The following is a 24,704-nucleotide window of genomic DNA, read 5'->3' as shown; positions in this document are numbered from 1 at the left end:
CAAACCATGTGCCCACCCCCAACACTGTGTGCCCACACCCCAGCACTGTGTGCTCACATCGCCACCTGTGTACCCACACACCAACACTGTGTGCTCACACCCCAAACTGTGTGCTCACACCACCTACCTGTGTGCCCATACCCCAACACTGTGTGCTCACACCCCAACCCTGTGTGCTCACACCCCCAACCTGTGTGCCCACACCCCAACACTGTGTGCTCACACCCCAACTCTGTGTGCTCATACCCAACCCTGTGTGCCCACACCCCCAACCTGTGTGCCCACACTCCAACCCTGTGTGCTCACACCCCAGACCTGTGTACCCACACCCACTGTGTGCTCACAACCCAACCCTGTGTGCCCACACCCCAAACACTGTGTGCCCACACCCCAACCCTGTGTGCCCACACCCCAAACCTGTGTGCCCACACCCCAATGCTGTGTGCCCACACCCCAAACCTGTGTGCCCACACCCCAACACTGTGTGCCCACACCCCAAACACTGTGTGCCCACACCCCAACACTGTGTGCCCACACCCACTGTGTGCTCTCACCCCAACCCTGTGTGCCCACACCCAAACCCTGTGTGCCCATACCCCAACCCTGTGTGCTCACAGCCAAACACTGTGTGCTCACATCCCAACCCTGTGTGCCCACACCCCAACTCTGTGTGCCCACATCCCAACCCTGTGTGCCCACATCCCAACCCTGTGTGCTCACACCCCAACCCTGTGTTCCTACACCTAACACTGTGTGTCTGACCCCCAATGTTGTGTGCCTGCACCCATATATTGTGTGCCCATACCCCCAACACTCTGGTCTGTCCCCCAGCACTGTGCGCCCACACCCCAACACTGTGTGTCCCTCCCCCACTAGCATTTCTTTTCCCCTCACTTCCTACTCACTGTCTCTGCCTTCTCCCTGCCCTCTTCCCACTGATCGCTCCCTCGTTAAATGTTTCCTACTTACAAAGCAGTTAAAATGAGGGCAAAAATCAGCAGAAAACTTAGAAAAATCACAAAGTATTCAATGTTTTTCTTGTAGGGTTTGATTTGTTCAAATGCCTTCTTCGTTTCTCTTGTCCATGTTCTTCTCTGAAAAGTCAGGAATTGGGGCTTACTGAGCTGGAGGGGCTGTGGGATGTGGAACGTGCTTCTTGATCTCAGGCCTCTGAAGACATCTTTCCCGGGGATTGTCTCTTCCAGGAGCTGGTTCTGTCCGGGGAAACGCCTCGGCTGGCTCCGATGTGCTTGGGCAAGCTAAACCCGCAAGTAATGAACCTCCTAGGACATGCTGATTAGATAAACCAATAAGAATTGTGGAAGACACGGACATTAGATTTAAAAACTTAAAACAAATGTTACTTTTACAGTGTCTGTGAATAGACAAAGACTTTTTGGTTCTAAAATAGTTGATTGGTGAGGTAATAGAGGAGGCGCTATGTTAATAGCGGAGGTAGGAAAAAAGGAACAGTGGGTGGGTTCCAACTGCAAGGCCCACCCTCAAGGATTGGATTCAAGGGCTCCGGGAGCAACAGGCTACTGCTCCGGGGTGAGTAGAGTGGATTTTAAATATTATGGAGTTAACAGCTTGGTTGTAGGTTCTGGTTTGGGGATGCGAATGAATGAACCCAGTAGTATAGGCAGGAATCTCCAGCCCACGGAGGGTCAGGTGAGAATTTTGTTGCTTTTTGCTAAAGGCCTATGCAAGATTTAGAGAGCAAAGATAAGGAACAATCTGTTGTTTCAATTAATTTTTAACTATTTCATCATGGTGAAGGACAGGTGAGACAATGACCAGGTTGTCCTGTGGTGGTGTTGCTATTCTGCGTGCCCCTGCCCCCACCTTGGAGAGGGGAGCATCTACGTGCACGTGCATCTGTGCAACGTCAGCTGTGCTCTGAGGGGCTGAGATCTAGATCTAGTTATATTCTCTGCACGGAGGTCTAACTGCCCTTCTTAAACCCATGTTCTTCAGCCGTGGAAGTCGTGGTTGGCCCTGTGCTTACTTCAAGCTTCTTCCAATTCAATAAGGGTTATTTCCAGCATCTTCTTGGAGGCTCCTATGAGTCCAGGAAACATGAGACTTATATAAAAATCCCCACTTCAACTAAGCTTTCCTACCAGAAGGAGGTGAACTTTACCAAGGATCTGCTTTTCGGGCTCTAGGGAATGGGAGGGAGGTGATGTATGAGAAGCCAGGGAGCTAGTCCTCATCTCTCTTCCTAGATGTAACGGACTGTAGTTTTTGCGAATCAGGACTTCTGGGGATCTAGTTGTCCATCCAAGAAAGGGTCACCCAGCCCTTGATGAAATTCTAACTTAGAAATCCAGAGCCCTCAGCTCTGTGGTCTTCTGTCCCTGAGGAAGAGTTTTTTACTTTCTTACGATTTGGGACTGAGCTGTGAGCTCATGAGCTGAGGAATGTTCTCAGGAGTATCCTAAAAAGCCACCAACTATGCTCTTTCTCCCCCTCAGCCCCCTAGCTTATTTGGGTTGCCCAGTCTGCGGAGAGCCATCTCTCCCATCCGTTGAAGGTGCTCAGGAAGTGGCTTGTGCTTGACTGAATGCCTGCCCACTCTCCCTTCAGTTCAGTTCATCTTCTCAGAGAGACAGTAATCACGCACTTAGACGTACTGATGGAGATGCTCAAATGTCTCCCCTTCTCCCTCCCCGCTCTGTGACTGTTGACGGAGCCCATGCCCACAAAGGAGGTACTTCAGCACAAGAGGTGCAGTCACATGAAATAGACGGCAGAGTGTGTTCTTCGATGTTACCATCTGCAAACCAGAATCAACTGGTCTTAAGTTTCCTTCTCATAACCTTCATCTGTGGAAAATTTTGCTTCTTGAGCTACTTGAGATCTACTTCCCTATCTAAAGAGTTGGGCTCTGTGCTGCTTCTGCTAATTTATTCTCTCAGAAGTACATAATATGGATCATTTTATATAATCTTGAAGACAGGAGCCCTTTAAGATTCCTTACTCAGAAATGGATTCAGCTTGGTTTGAAGCCTAATGGGGCACTGCCGTGTTCACTCCTGCTATCGCAGGGCGTGAGCCGGGTCTGATCACACCCTCCTCTTGGGTCTTAGCCTGCTTCCCCTTAGCTCAGAACAAGAGCGGCTCTAGCAGAGAAACAGAACGTGACCATCCACATCTACGTCCTTTCTATGCCTTTTACCCTAAATCTGGGCAAACTGCAACATCATTTTATATCAGAATTCCTTGAACACAGGCTCTTTTTGATTTTTTAAAGATTTATTATTTGAGAGAGAGAGAAAGAGAGAGATCATGAGTACGGGAAAGAGCAGGGGTGGGTGGGGAGGTAGACTCCCCGCTGAGCAAGTAGCCCAATGTGGAGCTCCATCCCAGGACCCTGAGCCAAAACCAAGAGTCGAATGCTTAACCAACTGAGCCACCCAGGTGACCTTCTCCCCCCTTTCTTAAAGTGTATTTCATGAACTCAGTGATCTAGCTAAGGAATTTCGAAAGTACTGGCTGGCTGCTGCTAGCTGCTTAGCCAGTTTACCGTGGTACACGTGTACACTAGTCATGTTGTCAGCGATACTGTCCCCACGCACCAAATCATATAACCCTATGGCTTACTGAGGACATGCAAGGCTCTTTGCTGGGCTGTGGTGGCAATATGTGGATAAATAGCACATGGGCCCTGCCCTCAGAAAGCTTACAATCTAGAGGGAGGTGCAAGATATATGCATGTTAAGTAACAGTTGAAGATACTATAAGTGTTGCATTAAACAAGCATGACTCATGGGGTAAAATCAGAAAGCAACCTGGTTTTCACCTCTGATTGCTCTTTTAAATTTATTCTGTGTGACTGAATCTTACTCTGCCCCTGGATGAAATTTAGACAAGTCATATGATTGTTCTGGTAACCCTTGGCCTTGGTCTCATTTCAGAAATTATAACGTTGATCCCAGTGATAATCCAAACCTCGATCTCAATTTAAAATTGGGGCCTCTTCCCATCCCAGCCTGGTGTTGCTGAGGAAGAGAGGCCTATGGTAGTTGCTGGTCTGGATGGAAAGTCCTGGTTTCTACTCCTCCTCACTTATTTAGCTCCCAGGGGTCTGTGAACACTTCAGGGTTATTGTGTGGGGAGGGAGAAGAGGTGAGAGGAGTAGGAAAATTCGCTCTGCACATATCTGTTCTCCAGCCTCACCAGGGTCCTCAGTGGGGGACATGGCAATTCTTTTACACATCCCTGGTCTGACCCCTTGAAGGTCAACCTTTCCACTACCCTCAAAGTCCACCCCAGGCACACACTCCCACCCCTTACCTCCTTCCTCATGGAGAAAATCTATGTGGTCAGGTGGGAATTTTCTCTGCTTCTGCCCCTACCCGTCATCTCTTGCCTTCCTTTTTCTTTCCTGTCTTGGATGAAGTTGCTTGCCCTCCTCCCTTGGTCCTGCTTCAGCCTTTCACCTCTGCTCTGTATCAGGAATCCCCCAGAAGCCAGTCAGCACAGTAGGTTCACCTGGCACGGAGAATGCCAGGGTTCGGAGACCAAGGGTCCTTTTTTAGGGCTTATTCTTTGTTGTGTTTCATACATTATAGCTCCTTGTAATCAATCTCTACATCTAACATAACTCCAATCAAAGTAAAAAAAGGACTATTTTAAAAAAGTGTTTAGGGGCACCTGGGTGGCTCAGATGGTTGAGCGTCTGCCTTCGGCTCAGGTCATGCTCTCCAGGTCCTGGGAGCTCTCTCTGTCTGTCTGTCTCTCTCAAATGAATAAATAAAATCTTTATCAAAAAAAGTATTTAAAATTATATATTATCTTATTTAAAATTAAACTTAAATTATTTATTTTTTTGTGGTAGAATATATATAACAATATTTACCATTTTAACTATTTTTGAAAGTACAAATTTAATTGCATTAAGTACATTCACATTGTTGTACAACTATCACCACCATCTGTATCCAGAACTTTTTCATCTTCCCCAACTGAAACTCTGTACCCTTTAAACAGTGACTCCCCATTGCCCCTTCCCCCAGCCCCAGATCCACTATTCTGTCTTCTGTCTCTATGAATTTGGCTATTCTAGGTACTTCACATAAATGGAATCATACAGTATTTTGGGTCTGGCTTATTTCACTTAGCACAATGTCCTCAAGGTTCAGCAATGTTGTAGCATGTGTTAGAATTTCTTTCCTTTCATTTTTAAATTTTTAAAAAAAGATTTTATTTTTATGTGATCTCTACACCCAATGTGGGGCTCGAACTTACAACCCCAAGCTCAAGAGTCACATGCTCTACCAGCTGAGCCAGCCAGGCACCCCTCCTCCCTTTGAAAGTCTGAGTGATATTGAATTGCATGGATATGCCACATTTTGTTTATTCATTCATCTATAGATGAACATTTGGGTTGTTTCCACCTTTTGCCTATTGTGAGTAATGAACATTGGTATACAATACGAGTAGCTGTTTGAGCCCCTGCTTTTTAACCCTTTGGGATATATATCCAGAAGTAGACATTTATTTGTTTTTGAATAGCAAATACATCCCTATGTGGACAATATAAAAGGGACAAGAGGCTATACCAGCGGCCTCTGAGCACCTGCCTCCTGGTTCTGCTCCCAGGAAGCAGGAATCTTCAGTGAAACCAGGTTCTTCTGACTTCTTCCCTGGAGAGGCTATGCCCCCACAAGCCCACCTGCCCCCCCAAATGGTGACAAACCATAAGCCCTCTTCTACACTTTGTTTTTTCCCCCCACTTAATATTTCTAAAGAATATTTCCTAGCACTGTTTAAAGTGTATTCACTCTATTTAAAACCTTCATGGTTTTCCAAAGTACAGACAAATCTTTTTTTATCAGTCCCTGATAGAGGGACATTCAGGATGTTTCCAGTGCTTTGCTGCCACAAACCATTCTGTAATAATAACAGCCAGGATTTATTGAGCATTCGTTATGTGTCATCTTTAAATCCTTTAACATTCTTTCCATGTATTATATCATTTAATTCCCATGATAATCCTCAGATGTAAAAATGCAGGGAGGTGGGTAACTGCCCCAAACCACACATATGTCTTTACCCACAGGTGGGAGTATATTCGTAAGATAAATTTCTAGACAAAGAGTTGCTGCTACCCAAAGGTATGCGCATTTTAAAGTTTTATAAATATTGCCAAAGTGGCCCCATAGGGTCTGTGCGCAACTGCAGGGCCACAAGCCATTGTGTGGAAGAGGGCCTATTTCCTTCCACTGCTGCTGTTGTGAAACCTTTTGATATTTGTGGATTTGAAAGCTAAAAAGAGGTATTTTACTGTGGCTCTAATTTGCTTCTTTTTGAAGATTTCATTAATTTACTAGAGAGAGAGAGAGCGCGCGCATGCATGTGGGGGGACACACGCTCACGCAGGAACATGAGTGGGGGAGGGGCAGAGGGACAAGCAGACTCTCCCTGAGCAGGGAGCCTGACTGTCAGATTCCAGGACCCTGAGATCAGTATCTGAGCCAAAGGCAGATGCTTAACCACTTAACCTTAACCGACTGAGCAAACCAAGTGCACCCCCCCTTTTTTTTTAATGAGGTCGAACATCTTTTCAAATGTTTCAAGGCCACTTGTTTTACTGATGGCATTTTAAAAACTTGACAAAATGATTTCACGGTTTATCTAGAGAATATGGGCAAGGTAGCCTGGGTTCCTTAAAATTTCCATTTTGCTTCTATTTTTTTCTGAATAGGCAATACAGTCACAAGATTAAAAATTTAATAGGAATAAAAGGGTATGGAGTAGACATCCCCCCTTTCCAAGTCTCTCTTTAGCTCCCCAGTCCCTAACCCCAGACGCAATCTAAGTTCCATTTCTTGCCTGCTCCGTGGGCATAACCTGGGCCACGCTGTTGTTGAAACACCCTGAGCTGTTTCATGTGTGAAAGATTAAGTTCAAACAGCCCATTCTAACCCAGCCAGTGTCCTCTTAACTCCACACAGCACCCGACCTTCAACCTTACCAAGACTCCTCTCTCGAGGCGCCACCTGCCCCTTCCTTTCCCATCCAGGCGAGATTCTCAGCCCCTCCAGAGGCTTCGCTTCATTGCTATGCTGTCCTCTAGCCGCCCAGGCCTGGACATTCTTACTTTCTGTTTCATAGCATCTAGCTAAGAGTTGCTCACCCACAGGATTGCTTGAATTTTAAAATCTTAACAGAGGAACCACATAACTTATTGCCCAAACTGGAAGGCTTTTGAGAATGAAAGGGGGCAGTACTCACAATGAAGCCAAGACAAGTGGGCAGATGGTGACTGTCCAAGGCAAATTGGGATGCAAGTTCAACCCCAGTCTTAAGGACTATCACATTTAATTTCAGGGCAGAGATGAATGTGCTGAGTCCAATAAATAAATACATTGCTGCCTTTGTCCACTGCCCAAGCTTCTCCTGTAAGTGGAAAATTTTAATAGCGCATTTCTCCAACGCTATTTTCTTTAAAAATCTATCCTTTGGAATCCCAGTTTCAGCCTCTAAACTGAAGCATATAAGAAACGTTAGTTTATTTTCTAACAGTCTCCATATGTATTTTGGGCCCCCATTAAAAAAAATGTGCTGTCTTTTCAAATCCCTGTCAGTTCAGTTTCCGTTTCACGGTCAGAGCGGGTGGGTCGCTGGATTCTTAGGGACCTACAAAGGCCCCTCCCCTTGACATCGTCTGTGCTTGTCCCATCAGTCCTTGTTTGTTGGTACCTAGAAGTCCCTGTGGAGCACCGAGTCCCTCTCCATATCTTTGTGCCACCTTGGATGAGGGGGAGGGGACAGCCTTGATCATCATAGCCATCTTCTCCTATACTTCAGTCTAGGTTTGGTCAGGAGTCTTTTCTGTTGCCCTGAGGGAAAACGCTCCTTTTAGCTCTATTTTCTGCTTTCACATGCCCTCCCTGAGGCAAAGCATGGAATGGTCTGGCTGTTTGAATGGGGGAGAGAGAATTTGTAGTAAAGAAAATAGCAGGCTGGCCATTCATTCATTCATTCAATAGCAGGCACTAGCTAATCATTCAGAACATTATTTTGCAAGGCATATGTAAATGCCTTATATAAGGTGTGCTTCCTGTTTTAACTATTATGATTTGTAATTTTCTATATCTTTTAGGAAAACCTCCCTAACTCCACCCCCCAGGCTAGTTCAGCCATTTACCAGCTATGTAAAGTTGGGCAAGTTATTTTATCCTCTCAGAGCTTTAATTTCCTTATCTATAAATGTGGATAACAGTAGTTCATATTAATTACGTGCTTGGCACTTACCAGGCACTATTCCAAATTATCTCATTTAATCCTAAGCAGAAACTCATGAGATACATACTATCATTCCCATTTTACAGATGAGGAAACCAAGTCTCAGGGTTAGAAGTAGGCTGCCCAAAGTCATGTGACCTCCTGCTCTTAACCACTGCCCGGCCCTTTCCTTCATAAATGATAACGATCACATAGGGTTGCTATAGGATTAACTGAGGTAATTTTGTAAAGCTCTTAGCCCAGATCCTAGCACATAGTAAAAGCTCCATAAATTCTAAGCTAATATCTTAACCATGATTTTTTGTCATATTTAAAATGTATATAAATTTATGAATATTGAACATATACACCCTATTCAATTTTCCCATTCAGGAATATGTTACCTATTTTACACTTCTTAGCAAAATTTTCTCATACATTCTTATATAAAATATGCATTTCTAGGCAAGTTTATTTCTAGATGTTTTAGGAGTTTTGTTCCTTTTGAAAATGAAATCTTTCCCCCCATTATATCTTTTTATGAGACAGCGTGTGTGTGTCTCCAGATTCTTGTTAATGAATCACCATCCAGAAGCCCCCAGAGGAGTGGCTTTCCCTCTCATTTTAGGCGGACAACATGAAGATCACTTGACCCACATGGGGACACACAGTCCAACAGGGAATGAGGCACAGGGTGAGGAATGGCTTTCCAGGGTGGCTCAGGTTGGTTTCCAAGGTGGCTCAGATCACTGTCCCCAGGCTCAGGAAGTACAGCCTGAGGGAAGGGAGAAGGGGGTTCCCACTCGCTGTCCCTCCTGGAGCCTCAGGGATGGATTCCCAAGCACCTGCAGTCCCCTCTGTGGCCTCAGTGGTTCATAATTGAGTTTGTCAAATGATGGCTCCAGTGGCAGCTTTGTCAAGGGCCAAGCTTACCACCTGAGGAGTGTGGCTTGCTTAAAAAAAGGGATGGCAGGGCGCCTGGGTGGCTCAGTCAGTTAAGTGTCTGCCTTCGGCTCAGGTCATGATCCCAGGGTACTGGGATCGAGCCCCGCATTGGGCTCCCTGCTCTGCGGGAAGCCTGCTTCTCCCTCTCCCACTCCCCCTGCTTGTGTTCCCTCTCTCTCTGTCAAATAAATAAAATCTTTATATATGTATATATGTATATGTGTATATACATATATATACATACATATATATGGGATGGCTCATTTTTGTTTGAGAAATATGTCATCCGTGGAGTCCTTAACATTCTCTTTTGCCAGCCTCCACCGAGGGCCTTCAGAGGGCAGCAGAGAGCAGGTCCAGAGGAGAGAAAAGGTCCCGGCGCCCTGCAGAGGGATTTTGGTTCCTAGAGAAGTAACAATGACCGCTCCATTCCTGCAAACTGCCAGGAATACCACTCCCCACCTCCTCAGAATAGGCATGGCGTGAACTTCCTGGGAGTATAATAATTATAGTATTACTACTTGATACTAATTATTTTCAGCAAGCCAGACATTGACCTAAGATTTTATATACAGGGATTCAGTCAGTTCTCATAACAACCACTGAGGTGTAGGTATGATTAATATTTCCATTTTTCAGTTGAGGAAGTTGAAGAAAAAAGTAGACAGGTGACTTGCTCAACATCCCATAGTTTGTGGAGCCAGGATTCGAACCAACCATTTATAAGCCTGTATTATAGGTGTCAGAGATACCTCAGTAAACAAGACAAAGTCCCTGCCATATCAGAGGAAGAGAAAGTAACGAATGAACAAATACATAATGTGGTTTTGGATAGAAATATAGACCAATAAGGCAGAGTTAAAGACTAGAGAGGGGCATTTTAGATAGGCTGGTCAGGGAGGACTTTCTTAGGTATATGGCATTTGACCAGAAAGCTGAGTACATGAGAGAGCTGAAGGTTGGGGAGGCAGTAAGTGCAAAGGTCCTGAGGTGGGAATGAGCTTGGGATGTTGGAGGGATGATAGGACGTGCAGTGTGGTTGGTGCAGAGTGAGCCGAGGTCTATGCTATTGCTGGCCACAGGCCACAGCAGTGATTGGGGGCAGATGGAGATGGAGGAGGGAGAGAACCCATCCTCTGCAAAACCTGAGCCTGGCCTGCTCAGGTTTCTCAGCTTCCCTTTAAGATATCTCTCAGCTTTTCTTGCCTTCCTGTACAGTCTTGACATGCCACAGTATGTTCCCTCCTCAACCCTGGATACAGTTCAAAAGCAGCTAAAGTGGACAAGAATCTGGGGCAGCCAGTCTTGTACCACCCGCCAAAGCTTGGTACAAACAATCTGAGAGCCAAAAATCACACATACTGGCATGAGGCTTGCCCAGCTTGTGGAAAACCTCTTTGGGGCAAAAGTTCTAGGTAAGCCTGCTGGGGCCCCGAATGAATCCTTATTCCCACCAACACAGGGGTAGGAAGCTCATTTTTCCTTTGTGAGACTTCACCCCCTATGCCAGGACCCAATGTCAAATCTGCCTAAGCCCTGCCATCTATTAAACCCGGGTGGGGTTCAGGTGGCATTTAGCCAGAAGATGGAAGGGAATGTGTCCCTTTGAAGTAACCACCCTTGTGTGCCAGGTCTCCAAAGGAGATGGAGGCCCAGGTGTCAAAAACTGCAAATTACTAAGGATCTTTACCCTTCCTCCCTTCTTGTAGCATCCTGGTGATTGAGGTGAGCCCGTGTGAAATACTCTTTTGGCCTGGGTTAGAGGCATTTTGGTTTCTAGAGCCACAGGGGGCTGAGCAGTCTAATCCAGGATTCTTGACCTTGGCACTATTGACATTGTGGGCCAGCTGATTCTTTGTTGTGGGGGTGTCTTGTGCATTGTAAAATGTTAGCAGCATCTCTGGCCTCTACCCACTAGAGGCCAGTAGGACTCTCATCCCAGTGTTAACAGCCAGAAATGTGTCCAGCCATTGACAAATGTCCCCTGGGCGAGTGGGGGGGGGGGCAATTCTGACTAAGAACCCACTGGGTCCAATCTTTTCCCTTGCTCCTAAGCCAATGCATTGGTCTCAGCCATTATCACTCTGGTGGTGTGGAAGGACTGAAAGCCCTCAAGATTTGTCCAAGTGCTTAATGCCAGCTGGGCAAACCAGTCTCCTTAGCAGTAAGTGAAGGAGGCCAGAGGTAAGGGAGAGGAGACAAATGAAATAGCCAGATCTTCCTTCAACATTTTTCACTCACGAAATGAAACCATGGAGAAGGGCAGGGGTAGAGCTGGCCATAGGTACCATTGGACTAGGTCTGTCTCTCTCCATTCTGTCTCTTAGTCACACACACACACACACACACACACACACACACACACACACTTCTACCACTCTCTATCTTGGTGCTGTTCTGCTCTTCTCTCCCCCTGAATACAGGCTTTCTCCAGAGACAAAAGAGAGCTCAGTACAGGAGAAGTGTAGCAGTGGGGCTGATTTAGACCAAAAGATCGGCAGGGCAGGAACAGGAGGTTATGGGTATCAGTGAAGGAAGGGTGAAGTGATTCATCATGGGGTCCAGACCAGAATGGGGGTAAAGAAGCCATGCAGGGCTGGTGGAGGGGAAGAAGAGGAAGATGTCTGGAGACTAGAGGTCTTCATCGGGTTGAAAAGCAGAAAAGAGGAGAGTCAGAGATTAGGAAGTTGTCCGCTAAGAGTCTCAGCCTTCCTCCCAGCTTCACAAATATTTGTTCTACTCCAGAGACACAGATGCGTAGAATCACAGGATGTTAAACTTGAAGGAAATTTAGAGACCGTTTAGTCCAATCAGCTCTACGTATGCTCTTTCATTAATTCATCAGCATTGGGATCTGAGGAGGATACTTCTTTACAATCTTTCCCTCTATGCTTGGAATCATATGAGAAATAATAAGGTACAGAAGTCCCATAGGTAGAAGTCAAAATAACTTTGTAACAGGTAAAGCTGATTGGAGAATTTGGTTTAGAATGTACAACCACAATCAGGTTTCCTAATTTTTTCCCCCAGAATTAAGCTTGTCTACCCAACCCTGGAGGACTCCCTACCTGCCCTGGAAGTTTGCTGTGAAGAGAGGAGGAGAGGAGCACAGCTTGGACTTTCTCTGAAGCAGGCAGTTCTCAGACGGATCTGAGCCATGGCACGTGCCCATTTTATTCTCCCAAATGTGCCAGTTGTCTGAGTCACTCATCCTCCTCTAAGTGAAAGTGAGTGAGGAGGTGGGGAGGTAAGTGAAGAGTACTCTTTCAGACTTTGGAAAGGACAGAAGCTACTGCTTTACAGGGAAGGGTAAAGGGCTTAGAGGGAGAGGGATGAGTTTCCCCCAACAAGGTACCATTTAAGTGCAAACTCTACTTCAAGAAAACTGGACTCCAGAGAGGTGAAGTGATTACCTTAAGACTGCACAGTTCTGGGGACAGAATGAGGTTCTTCAGACTTCTTTTTTTTTTTTTTTAAGATTTTTATTTATTTATTTGACAGAGATAGAGACAGCCAGCGAGAGAGGGAACACAAGCAGGGGGAGCGGGAGAGGAAGAAGCAGGCTCATAGCGGAGGAGCCCGACATGGGGCTCAATCCCAGAACGCCGGGATCACGCCCTGAGCCGAAGGCAGGCGCTTAACCGCTGTGCCACCCAGGCGCCCCGGTTCTTCAGACTTCTAATGCCATGACTTTCCATTTCACACTTGACATCCCAGCAGGTCAGCTTCATCTGGGGTCATTGGCCTAAGAGTCAGTAACAAGAATCTCCTACTCTCTCATTCAGGGGGTCTTCTTGCCCCTTCCCCCATCACCACTACTGTCTACGCCACCTCCTTTACTCCTCATCACCTCCAGCTATGCCTCATCGCCTCCATCCTTACCTCCACCGCCTCCACTGATGCCTCTACGACGTCTGTGTATGCCCAGCTACCATATCGCCACTGCTACCGTTCCCCCTGCCACTTCTCCCTCTACCGTTGCCACCGTCATTACCACTAGCCCCCTTTTGGTTGGCAGGCAGCCAGCACAGACCATTTGGGTGGAGAAACAGAGGTGAACTAGAAGGCTACTCACATGGCTCTGGTCCTGAGAAGTTTTCAGGGTCTTTAAGATCAAATATCTCTTCAGCTCCTGATGTCCCCTAATTCCTTCAAAAAGATCATCTTGGAGTGTTTTGAGAAGACTGTGATAGAGATACATAAGCATAAGTACACGTTTATATAGACTCCCCTTTTTAAAAAGATTCATTTATTTACTTTAGAGATAGCACATGAGTGAGGGGGGATAAGGCAGAGGGGGAGGGAGAGGGACAAGCAGACTCCGAGCTGAGTGCAAAGCCCCAGGTGGGGCTCAATCCCAGGACCCTAAGATCACGCCCTGAGCCGAAATCAAGAGTCGGATGCTCAACTGGCTGAGCCACCCAGGAGCCCCTATATAAACTCTTTGACCACAAATACAAACTGCCACAATTTCTAAGCCATGGCCTAATCTGACAGTTGCAGATTTAGGCACCTGCAGTGTGGTCAGATTCATTACTGGCATCTCAGTGGTCCTCAAAGCTCTAACGACCTAAGGGTTGAAGATATTCAAGTGAGCTGTAATTTGGGGTGCCAGGCAGCTGGGGTCCTCCAGTACACAATACCAAACCCAGGCCTCTGCAGGCTCCTGGAAGTGCTGCCACCCATCTGTAAAATGCGTGACCCTGGGGTGGGGGGTGGTCCTGATCACCTGTAAGGTCTCTTCCTGCTCTAACATCCCTCCAAGACAGAATCCAAAAAGGACTTAGGATGGAAATCATGTAGGGAGATAAACAAGCATTTAAAAACCAAGGCTGAGACACAACCCTGCCATAAGAAGGTAACTAAGTGAAAATCCAAGAAGAAATTCAGAGCAAAGCAGTCTGCCTATAATTATGGCCAGCTCTGTTCAGACCCTGCTCTACCCTGGTATGTCAGCCGAGCAGGCATCGGTCCCTTGCCCTGCAGGAGTGTCCCTTCCCCCACCCTGGTCACATGGCTGGCCTCCACTGAGCCCCACAAGTCAATCTCCAATGCCCCAAATACTGTTCAGCCTGGAAATCACAGAGCGTCCTTCTTGCCACCTAACAGCACCAGAGCAAGTGACTCTGGCCTTCCTGAGATTGGATCCTGGTTTCCAGTGCTAAGAGCGTGAAGGTAAGTTTGCAGCTTGGAGTTTCAGAGATAGTAGACAAAACTATACAGATAAGGAAAAATGTGCTTGACAATGCAAACACAGTATTTGAGAGTGAGCTTCATGCGCACTGAGAAGGAGAATACCATGAAAGCTGAATAAATCCTCCAAATGAGCATTGGATATTTGCCTTTTCTTTAAAAAAATTATACTGTTATCGTCACCCTGGTGTCTTGAGTTCACTGGTTTGGGGCATAAAACCTCACACCAAATTAACCGAAATGGCATGAAACGCACTCTCTCTGACACTCTGGCAAGTTAGTTCATTTTTGTTCTCATCTGATGGAACTGAGAATCTTTTTCTCCTAGGAAATGCAAATTTCTTTTGTCTTTGACAAATTCACAAGACTGGCTGAAATTTTTATGGGAAGTAAGCAAGAACCCTGAGACTCCCTTCTTTCCCCGAAAACTATGGGAAAATAGATTCCATCTGTTGATATAACTTCTCAGGATAGAAACGAAATAATGGCTAGCCTCCTTTCATTACACATTTCTGTTGTTAGGTTTGGATACTGCACCTGGTTTTGTTACTGGTGGTTTGCTAGGGGATGTTTTGTTTGCTTGTTTTCTCTTCCTCTTCTGGGGCATGCATGGGCCCAGAGACAATGAATAAGCTCTCAGTTGGGAGGGTGGCCCTTCTGTAGTTTCTAAGTTTAGTCTTTAAAACCCAGCAGGACCCTGTGTCATTTTTGTCAGGTCAGCTCACAAAGCCATCCCAGATGAGCTCTCCGGGAGGTCCTTTTTTGAAATACTTTGAGCTCTCAGAGAAGTTCACTGGATTCGACATTGAGCTGGTCCCTGGTCTTAGGTATAATGTCAGATGGCTTAAAAGATGGGATGGGAAGAAAGGCTCCCAAAAGCCTGACCAGTGCATGTGACACAATGCAATCTTTTTTCTAGTTCGTTTTCCCCCTGGACATATGGATGTCCAGTCTTAAGGATTTATTCCCATTTATTTTGCCCTTCCTCCCTAGTAAACTATTTTGTTCTGTTTGTTTGCATTGTCTAGAGCAAGTATCTGAAACAAAGTGGATTTGTTGGACTGACCTGATGTGCCTCTGGGGGCTTGGGGAGGGGGCAGTGTTAAATGGCCCACGATTCAATCACCAGGGTTATGATAGTCAAAATGCGCTGTATGCACATCAGGTTGGCTGTATCAGCCCCTCCTTGCTGCAGTGGACATGAAGGCGGCTTGGGTAGGGACCCTGTGTGTCTGTTCCCTGGTGTAGCACTCTGGTGCTTAGCCTTACAGGCTTAGGGCATTGATTTTGTCAGTAGGGTTTGTACTCTCAGGGATCCACCATGGGATTCCAGGCTGGTGGCAGGGTAGTAAAGTGGAATGGGTCCCTTAAGTGACTCAGGACAGAAGAGAATTTGGTCTGATCCCTCATAGTAGAGCCATACTCACCCCCAGGGTCTAAAGATGGGAGAATAATGATAAGGGAATGAAGCCGTGGAAGGGCTGGTGTAGGAAAAACTGCTGTTACAAGTTCTTTCATTTGTAGCATGCCCGGGGCTGGTGTGTTGCTAACAAATTCCTCTGGCAACATATTGTGGTGGATGGTTGTACCTGTTAATATTCTTGGATGCAAATAACTCAAATCAACTAAAGCTAGCTAAAGAGAAAAGAGGAGTTCATTATAAGGATATTGGGAGGTCTTGGAGATGGGAATTCAGCTAGACCTCAGGAAGGGCCTAGAACTCAGAAGTCGATGGCTTCTTCCAGACTTCTCTGTCTCTTATGTCTTCACGTCTTTCTTTCCTCTTCTACCCCCCTACCTCCCTTCATTTTCTCCCTCCCTTTCTCTTTTCCCTGCCTTCCTTTCTTCCTTGGGTTGGGGAATCAGAGAGAATCCAATTTCAATCTTAGCTCTGCCTGTGACACAGGAAAAATGTCTTAATTCTCTGAATATTCATTTCCTCATCTATAAAATGGGGGTGAAAATTATGCACCTCACTGAATTTTAATCAGGATTAATTGAGATTATGAAAGCAAGACATCTGACATTCAGTTAATGTACATTATACAGAATGGTGGAGATAGAAATTCTGTTTCAAGAGATAGGTCATTTTTGCAAATTTTTGTCATCAGCCGTGCAGCTGCTGATAATCTAACCATTTTGCATATGGTAGCGCTCTTCTTGAGTTGTTGCAAACGAATGGATTCCGTTGAAGATGCTCTGGGGCAGCCTGGGTTTTTTTCCTACTTCTGCATCCTCCTGGAAGGGAGCTTCTCCCGAGTTGTGAGGAGGTAGGACCCAGCACAGAGGAGTGGGGAAAGGAATGGTCTGAACTAGTGCAGAACTGGGAGGTATGCATCTACCTGAATATGAACCACATTACATCTCTGTGCTTCTATAGTTCCATAAAGTTTTCATCTGTTTACCTCTGTTCGTCATTTTGCATTCACTTGTGTTTGGTTTCCAATCCGAAAATCCATAGTACTTGAAATATGAAAGAATATGTTTTTAAAACATGCTGGAAAATTCTATTTCATTTGTATTAGTCAGGCCCATTCAGAATTAACTGACTCAGGGAGTTACAGTGTTACCAGTACTCTGTTTCTCTACTTTTCTTGGATGCTTCCCTCCCTGTGGCAAGCAACATAGTAGCATCCAAGCTTATCAGCTTCACCAGCCAGAGCCAGAGCCAGAGCCAGAGCAGGCAGGTTTTGGATGGATCAAGTGGAGAAGTCTTAGGAAAAATTCGGAGTGGCCCAGCTTTGGGCGTGGGATCAGCACGGAACCAATCTCTGTGATGGGGAAATGGGGAGTGTTTGATGGGCCAGGCTGGGTCACATGGCCTTTGCTGGTTGTGGCTGGGGAGAGATGGTCTCTGGAGGTGGTTCTATATGGGAAGAGAGGATCTGTTATTCAGCTTTTCTTTCCTCATGCTACGAGGGTCGAGGAAAATATCAACTCTCAAAAAATCACCAACCAATTGGAGCTACTAGTGTGTCCTTGCTAAGCTTACCAGTTCACAATGCCCGGTTTGAACGCAAAGATGTGATATTGTTATGTATGTGAAACTCATGTGAATTAAACTCTGTGTATGGTGATTCAGTTTAACAGAAAATATAAATTGAAGTTATTTCCTTAAAACAGCGGTTCTCAATGTGTGGTCCCTGGATTAGCAGCTTCAGGATCAAGTGAAATCTTGTTGGAAATGCAAACTCTCAGTCTACACCTCAGATCGACAGAATCGGTAACTCTGGAGTGGAGCCCAGAAATCTAGGTTTTAACCAGCCCTCCAGATGATTCTGACACAGGCTTACGTCTGAGAACTCCTGTGAACCATTTTCTTAAAGGTTCTTTGTTTTGCAGTTTTCCTGAATATGTAAACATGATTCACTTTGAATGAACGAATTTGAAATTAACCATGGATTTTCAGGGGGATACAATTATCACATGAAGTGGGAGTATACGTGTCATAGTAAATTATTTGCCTTAAAATGTTTAAAATAAAAATAATGTATAACCATAATTAAAAATCAAGTAACACATGTAAGAGCTTATAATAAAAAACAAGAAAACTCCATTCCAGCTTTCTAAACACTCCACTGTTCCATCTCCTAAAGATGATCACCTGAAATTCTTTTAGCTTTTTCTGTTGGCTACCTACACCCCTCTAATAATATATACATATTATTTTTATATATGTATCTCCTGCTATTTAACAGAGTTGGATATTAGCCACCTACAGTAAGTAATTATCTTATACCACACCCATCTCTTCTTCATTCTCCCAATGTAGATATATCATCATTGTTTTTATTAATTCAAAAATCAGTGTTTATACTCTTATGACCGTGTACCATAATCATTTTATTTCTTGTAACTTCAATTTTTTCCTAGTACTTCTAATTGCCTTTCTTTGCATTTTCTGTCTTTGTCACTGTCTTGAATTGTTCCACATTCCCAAGAAGTGTATCAGATCTCTGGCATTTCATCTTTTCCTTGGGTGGCTCCTTCTGAAATGTCATTTTTAGCTCTACTGAGGAGGGACTAGGGCTGCAGCGCAGCTGCCAGCTAGGGACCTCCCTTCGTTATTCTTCAGCTTGGAGCCCTCTCCTGGATCCCGTTGTCTTCCCCTTCTTGGCTCATTGTGGTAACAGACTTAACTTTGTAGGAAGTTGTAAGCGAGAAGTAAAATGGTTTCTTGCATGGCTGAAGATGTCTTCTACCCTCGCTCTTGCCTGGTCGTTTGGCTGAGTGGAGAATGCTAGGTTGGAAATCATTCTCCCTCAGAATTTTGGATGAAGTGCTCCATCATCTTCTGTTATCCAAGTTGCTGATGAGAAATCAGATAGTCTGATTTTTATTCATTTGTAGGTGACCTGTTCCTGTTTCTTTCACTCTAGAAGTTTTTAGGATTTTTTTCTTCACATTTATTTAGTGTTCTAAAATTTCACAATGACATATCAAAGTGTGAGGATTTTTCCCACCAGTCATTCTTTGTGCAGGGTACTCAGCCCATTTTATTTGAGACTGTTATGTCATAGTGGTGGGGAGTTCTCTTATTTCTTTTAAAAAAACTCATTTAAAATTTTGTAATAATAAAATATTTCAAATTTGTAAATGTCTATCACTGTCCAGAATTAACAGATATTAACATTTTATCATATTTGCTTCATTTCCATCTCTATCTATCCAAAATATCAAAGATACAGCTAAAACATCAGCATTAAACTTTATCTTTCCCCAGAAGTAACCTGAAGTCAGTGTGTCTCACTCCTCTGGGTGATTTTCTGCTATTGCAGAAAACAATAAAATTTAAAACAATGTTTTTAAGTTTTATATAAATAATGTCATTTTGTTTATGTATCTTTACAACTTGCTTTTTTTACTTCTTACGTTTTTGAGATTTATACATGTCAATACACAGAAATCTAGTTCATTTGTTTGAACTCCCCATAGTATTCCATTATGTATCAGTTAGGAAGGTCTTTGTTTTTACATTTTTATTATTATTGCTTTTTAAGTAGGCTCCACGCCCAGTGTGTAGCTCAACACAGGACTTGAATTCATGACCCCAAGATCAAGACCTGAGTTGAGATCAAGAGTTGAATGCTTAACTGACTGAGCCACCCAGGCACCCCTGGGCAGGTCTTTAGCTAAAAGTAACATAAACCTTGGCTAGCAATTTAAATATGAAAAGTAGATTTCTTTTCATATAACAGGAAGCCCAGAGATAAGCAGTCTGGAGCTCAGTGACATTATCAGGAACCGAGATTTGTTCTAGCCTTCTGTTTTGTCCTCAGCCCGAGCCTTTGCTCTTCAGACCTGTCACATCATTGTTGCAAGAGGGCTGCTTCATCTAGAAGTCTCATGTCCAAGGTCTGTGCAGAAAAATAGGGAGGGTAATTGGCCAAATGTGCATTCCAGAGGGGTCTGTCACTTTTTATTAGGGAAATAAAAGCTTCCCTGGAAGTCCTACCCAATGGACTTTCATTTAAATCTCACTGGCTTGATAGGGTTACATGACTAGTCCTAAGATTGGTTACTGGTCAAAGGCCATATGATTATCATAAATAATTTAGACAGATCACAATTCATGCTTGGAGTTGGGGAAGGTGTCTACAGCAATGAAGGACCCTGTGTTTCTACCTGAACAGAATAGGCAAGACAAGGAGGGAATGGGTGTTGGAAAGTGTAGCAGACACTGTTACATGACCACTCAGTGCCCATTCCCCTTGTTTTCCTTACTAACAGAACCCAATCTTATTTGCCCAGTAAATATGGTCCCAGAGTCTTTTGTCCTATGACCCAGGTATGGTTTTGAGTAACAGAAAAGTGAACTATAGTATTTAAACAAGTGGTTTAACTGTTCTCCATAATGGGAAACCCAAGTGTGGGCTGTCCAGTGCTGTAGAATGACTCAGTGAAGACATTAAGGATTCAGGATCCTTCCTCCCCTTGTATCCACAGTTAGCATGTGGCCTCCATTTCCATGATGGCAAGATGGCTGCTGCACTTCCGGGCATCATGTCTATGCTTCAGATACAGAGATGAAATAGTTTCCCAGATAAAATACAGTCTGCCCAGTTAAATTTGAATTTCGTATAAACGATGAGTAATCTTTTTGGTATAAGTATGTCCCAAATGTTGGATGGGACATAGTTATACTAAAAAGTATTAATTGGGTATATAAAACTCAGATTTAACTGGGGAAACTCTATTTTATTTGCTAAATCTGGCAACCTTATCCAGGAAGGAAGAAGGAACAATGGAGGAACTTTCTTCCTCAGAGGCTTCATCCAGGAAAGGAATCTTATCCTAGGTTCTTTCTCCTATATCTCTTTAGAGATTGCTGAAGGGCAATTGGGGGAAGTGATTGTTTTTAGTCAGCCTCATTGCTGCCCTGAATAAAATCAGAACAGGAAGGGGGATGGACATCAGGCAGGTAGCTAGCAGTGTCCTCTACAAGTGTCTTACAACCCTCCTCCCCCTGACAATCCTCATCTCTCCCGATAGTTACATCCAATGTAGAAATTAAAAGTATTTAATAACCCATATGGCATTGACACTGACCAATTAGAATGGACACCTGAACACCAGCCACAAACAACAACATACGCATAATACTGCACATTGGTGGAATACCAGCCCTGCTTATATCACAGTTTTTGGTTAAGTTAGTATTCATTTTTATGTATTATGACTATGTAAATATTGGTCACATTTGAGTTACATAATGTTCAATGATCACCTTTCCTTTCCATGACTCTTTATTCTTGAAAGAATCTTGGTATCCTCTCAAAACAGTGAAACACATCCAGATAATTGATGAGTTTCAAGTTTTCTTGGAGAACCCATGCAGAGCCTGATCTAAGATGCACCCACTGCTCTCTGGACTGCTACACAGCTTCTTCCCAGGGCCTGCTGTAACAATCTTCTGTGGTGAATCCCATTTTCTAGATGCTATATTCCTTTCTTGGATGTACTTCTATCTTGCTGGAGTTCTTCCTTCAACTACTTCCTGAAAAAAGTGCATACATGGTAAAATTTTAAGACATTTCTTGTCCCCAAAATGCCCTTTTTCTACCCTCACATTTGATATTTTGGTTTGGACTGTAAATCTTGGTTGGAAATAAATTTTTCTCACTTTCGGAGGCATAACTCCATTGTCTTATAGCTTCCCTTGTGTCCAATGCCAGTTCTCACATCTGATTCTTTGTAGGTGACTGATTTTCTTCTTCTAGAAAGTTTTTAGGGTCTTCTCTTTATATGTGGTATTCTAACACTTTGTAATGATGTCACTTGGAGTGGATTTTGTTTTAAATTCATTTTTGTGAGCTCTCAGCAAGTTCTTTCCACCAGGAAATTCAAATGCTGGTTTGGGAAATATTCTCAGGTCCTAAATAATTTCCCCTCCATTATTTTTTCTGATCTCTCTTTGAGAACTTCTGTTGCTTTGATGTTAGACCCCTGGATTGGTCCTCTGATTTCCTTGTTTTTTTCCTACTATTTAAAGAAATTTTTTGTATTTGTGCTTTATTATCTCAAGTATTTTTTCAACTTTATGTTCCAACTCTTTTACTGAAATTTTTCTTCTGATATGTCTTTAATTTCCAAAAGTTCTTTCTTATTCTTTAAAAGTTCCAGGTTTATAGCATTCTAGTTTTCTTTTTGTCATGGATACAAGGTCTTTTCTAGTCTACTTGAAGATGTGAATTACCTGCTTTTTAAATCGTTCTCTGGCTGCCTGTATTGCTCCTGTTCCCTTGAACTTCCTCTCTTCTTGTTTGTTTTGGTCTCTTTCTGGTGATTCTTGGCTGGCCATCATTTTGGAGTGGAGCTGTCAAAGAACTTTTTGACAGTCTGGACTTATGGAATGATAGACTCATGCTGGGCAATTGGGTGGAGCCCTCACCATTTGTTAGAGGTCCCCAAAATGTCAGGATCTGTAAGTCCTCCAATTTCCCACCTGGAGTGTGTAACCTTCATTAGAGTTCTAGGAATCAAGTAGGCAGAGGGCTGAGTGGCTTACTGCCTTCGCTTAAATCCTCTCCCCACCTCTCCCTCAATGAAATGACTCCTTCTTGCCCTTAGTTATCCAGAGGTCTTCTGGCTTAACCCCTCCATATTCTAGAGGGGGGCTCATGCTAAGAGCCTGGAGCCTGAGAGAGAGATATCTGAGGGTTTAATTGACCCCTTATGAAGATTTTCAACCAACTTTCCTGCTTTTAGTTCTACCCTGTATTCTGGTCTTTAGATGCATCTACTGCCTCCAATTTCCTTTTTTTTTTTCCTACTTTTCAAGAGCATTTTGTATCACTTAGAGACTATCTAATCCTTGAAGGTTCAGATAAAACATTTTTTTAAAACTGTCTGCTCCTGGTGTTTATTTTTCTTTTCACTATAGGAAAAAAATCAGACAAAACAAAAATAGAAAAAAATGATGATCCTTTTGTACCTATAATCCAGGTTCAATAATTATACATGGTATATGGGAAAGACTGTTTGTAATGATTTTCCCAGAAACATTTCAGTTAATGGTTATTGGTTAATTGAGGTTTTCTAATTCTTTTAAAGTCAACTTTGATCACTTCTGTTATTTTTCTAATAAAATATCCATTTATCAGCCTCATGGCTAAGAGCTTTAATTCCAGAAACAGATTGCCTGGGTTTGAATCTCTGTTCCTTCATTTGGGCAGTCATTTAAGCTCTTGTGCCTCAGTTTCCTCATCTGTAAAATGGAAATAATAATGTTACTTATCTCATAAGGTTGTTGAGAAGACGCAATTAAGTCATTCATGCAGAGCATTTAAAATAGTTCCTGGCACATTGAAATGGTAATTATTATTATTATCAGAGTTAAAATGTATTGGCATGAAGTTTTCATGGCATTCTTTTTTAATTTTTAAATTCTTCACTATATTTTTAGTTATGTCTCTTTTTCATTCCTAATATTGTTTACTCATGAATATTCCTTTTTCTTCTTGGTTAGTTTTGCATAGTTTGCCTATTTTAATAATCTTTCAAATAATTTTCTTTGGATTTATTAACCATCTATTCTTGTTTCTATTTCATTATTTTTTGGTTTTCTATTTTTTATTTACATTTTTCTACTTTCTTTGGGTTTTCTTTTTTTTTTTTCCTAGGTTCTTTAGTTGAATGCTTATCACATTTATTTTCCTCCCTCCTCTACTTCCTTCCCTGTTTCCTCTAAATATGTTGCATCCCATAAGTTTCAACATTTAGTGGTTGTAATTGTTGAGTTCTAAATATTTAATAATTTCCATTGTGGTTTCCTTTTAAATCCATGAGTAGAAATTACTTTTAGTTTCTAAAGTTATATATATGTGTGTGTGTATTACATATATATATATATGTAAGAATATCTTACATCTTCCACACACACACACATTCTTGCTGTAGAAGTATGATACAGATTCTTTGAAATTTACTAAGGCTTTCCTGTGACCTAGATATGTGCTTTCTATAAATGTTCTATTTGTACTTGAAAAAGAGATCTGTTCTCTATTTGTTAGAGTTAGTTATTTGAGCTTCTTCAATTTGTTTTATATTCTTTTGCCTTAGTTTTTTCATCTGCTTTAGGGTGTCCTACTATGGGTGTGGATCTGGCCATTTCTCCTTGAATCCTACCTTTTTGTGTTGTATGTATTTTGAGGCTGTGTTCATTTTTTATAGTTATGAAGGTGGAAGAAGAGAAGGCTGGGGTAGGGAAGCTGGACCCCGCTAACTACAGGAGAAGATGTCAGGATCAGGAAGGTAAGGTCATTTTGAGAACTTGATGCAAATCCTAGGGGTGTCTGCCAATTTCTTAAATATCCTTATAACATACCTCCAGTGGGGAAATCTAGAGAGCTGGTCCCTTTCCCTGATCCACGCATGGTGTCTTCTCTGGATCCAATGGGACCAGGCTTCACAGTATCTTAAAGAGACCACATAGTTGGGCCAAAGACAGGAAACTAGTGCTTTGTTTCTATGAATTAGGGCATAGCATCCCCAACACAAAATTCAACTTACCTAATTTTATAAGATCTGCAAACCATACAAGATGCCACCATTATATAGATTCTAAAAATGACAGCTCCGTTAAAACTAGTGCAAGAGGATATTGAATGGGGGTATCTCTTGCTCCAAAATCGCTGATGCAGAAGACCTAAATTCCTACACTCTACAGAGAAGCAACCACAGGACTTATGAAGAGGCAACCAGACAGGCTACTGTCCTGCCACTGCCCCAGCCCCACTTGGAGGAAACACTAATCTCACTGCCCAGCTGGATGTTTGCTGAGCTGCAGAATGTGTAGAGCCATTTTGGGGCTGTCAATGGAGAAGAATGCC

General features: G+C 43.4%; 1 protein-coding gene across 2 annotated transcripts in view; it reads left to right on the top strand.

Moving 5' to 3' along the window:
- SLC4A5 (solute carrier family 4 member 5) overlaps nt 1–24,704 on the top strand; it is a 128,288-nt gene that overhangs the window by 14,307 nt on the left and 89,277 nt on the right. Inside the window, exons 9-11 of one of the 2 annotated variants that reach the window (XM_057308947.1) lie at nt 1,206–1,551; nt 12,211–12,427; nt 24,046–24,126. In XM_057308947.1, the coding sequence (XP_057164930.1) occupies nt 24,048–24,126 (79 nt within the window). In that variant the 5' untranslated portion in view covers nt 1,206–1,551; nt 12,211–12,427; nt 24,046–24,047. Of the gene's footprint in view, nt 1–1,205; nt 1,552–4,857; nt 14,356–24,045; nt 24,127–24,704 lie in introns of those variants that run through there. The other variant, XM_057308948.1, reaches the window with a different exon arrangement.

This window comes from Ursus arctos, unplaced genomic scaffold (assembly GCF_023065955.2).
Source record: "Ursus arctos isolate Adak ecotype North America unplaced genomic scaffold, UrsArc2.0 scaffold_8, whole genome shotgun sequence".
Taxonomy (NCBI): domain Eukaryota; kingdom Metazoa; phylum Chordata; class Mammalia; order Carnivora; family Ursidae; genus Ursus; species Ursus arctos.
This window is presented reverse-complemented; position numbering and strand designations above follow the sequence as displayed.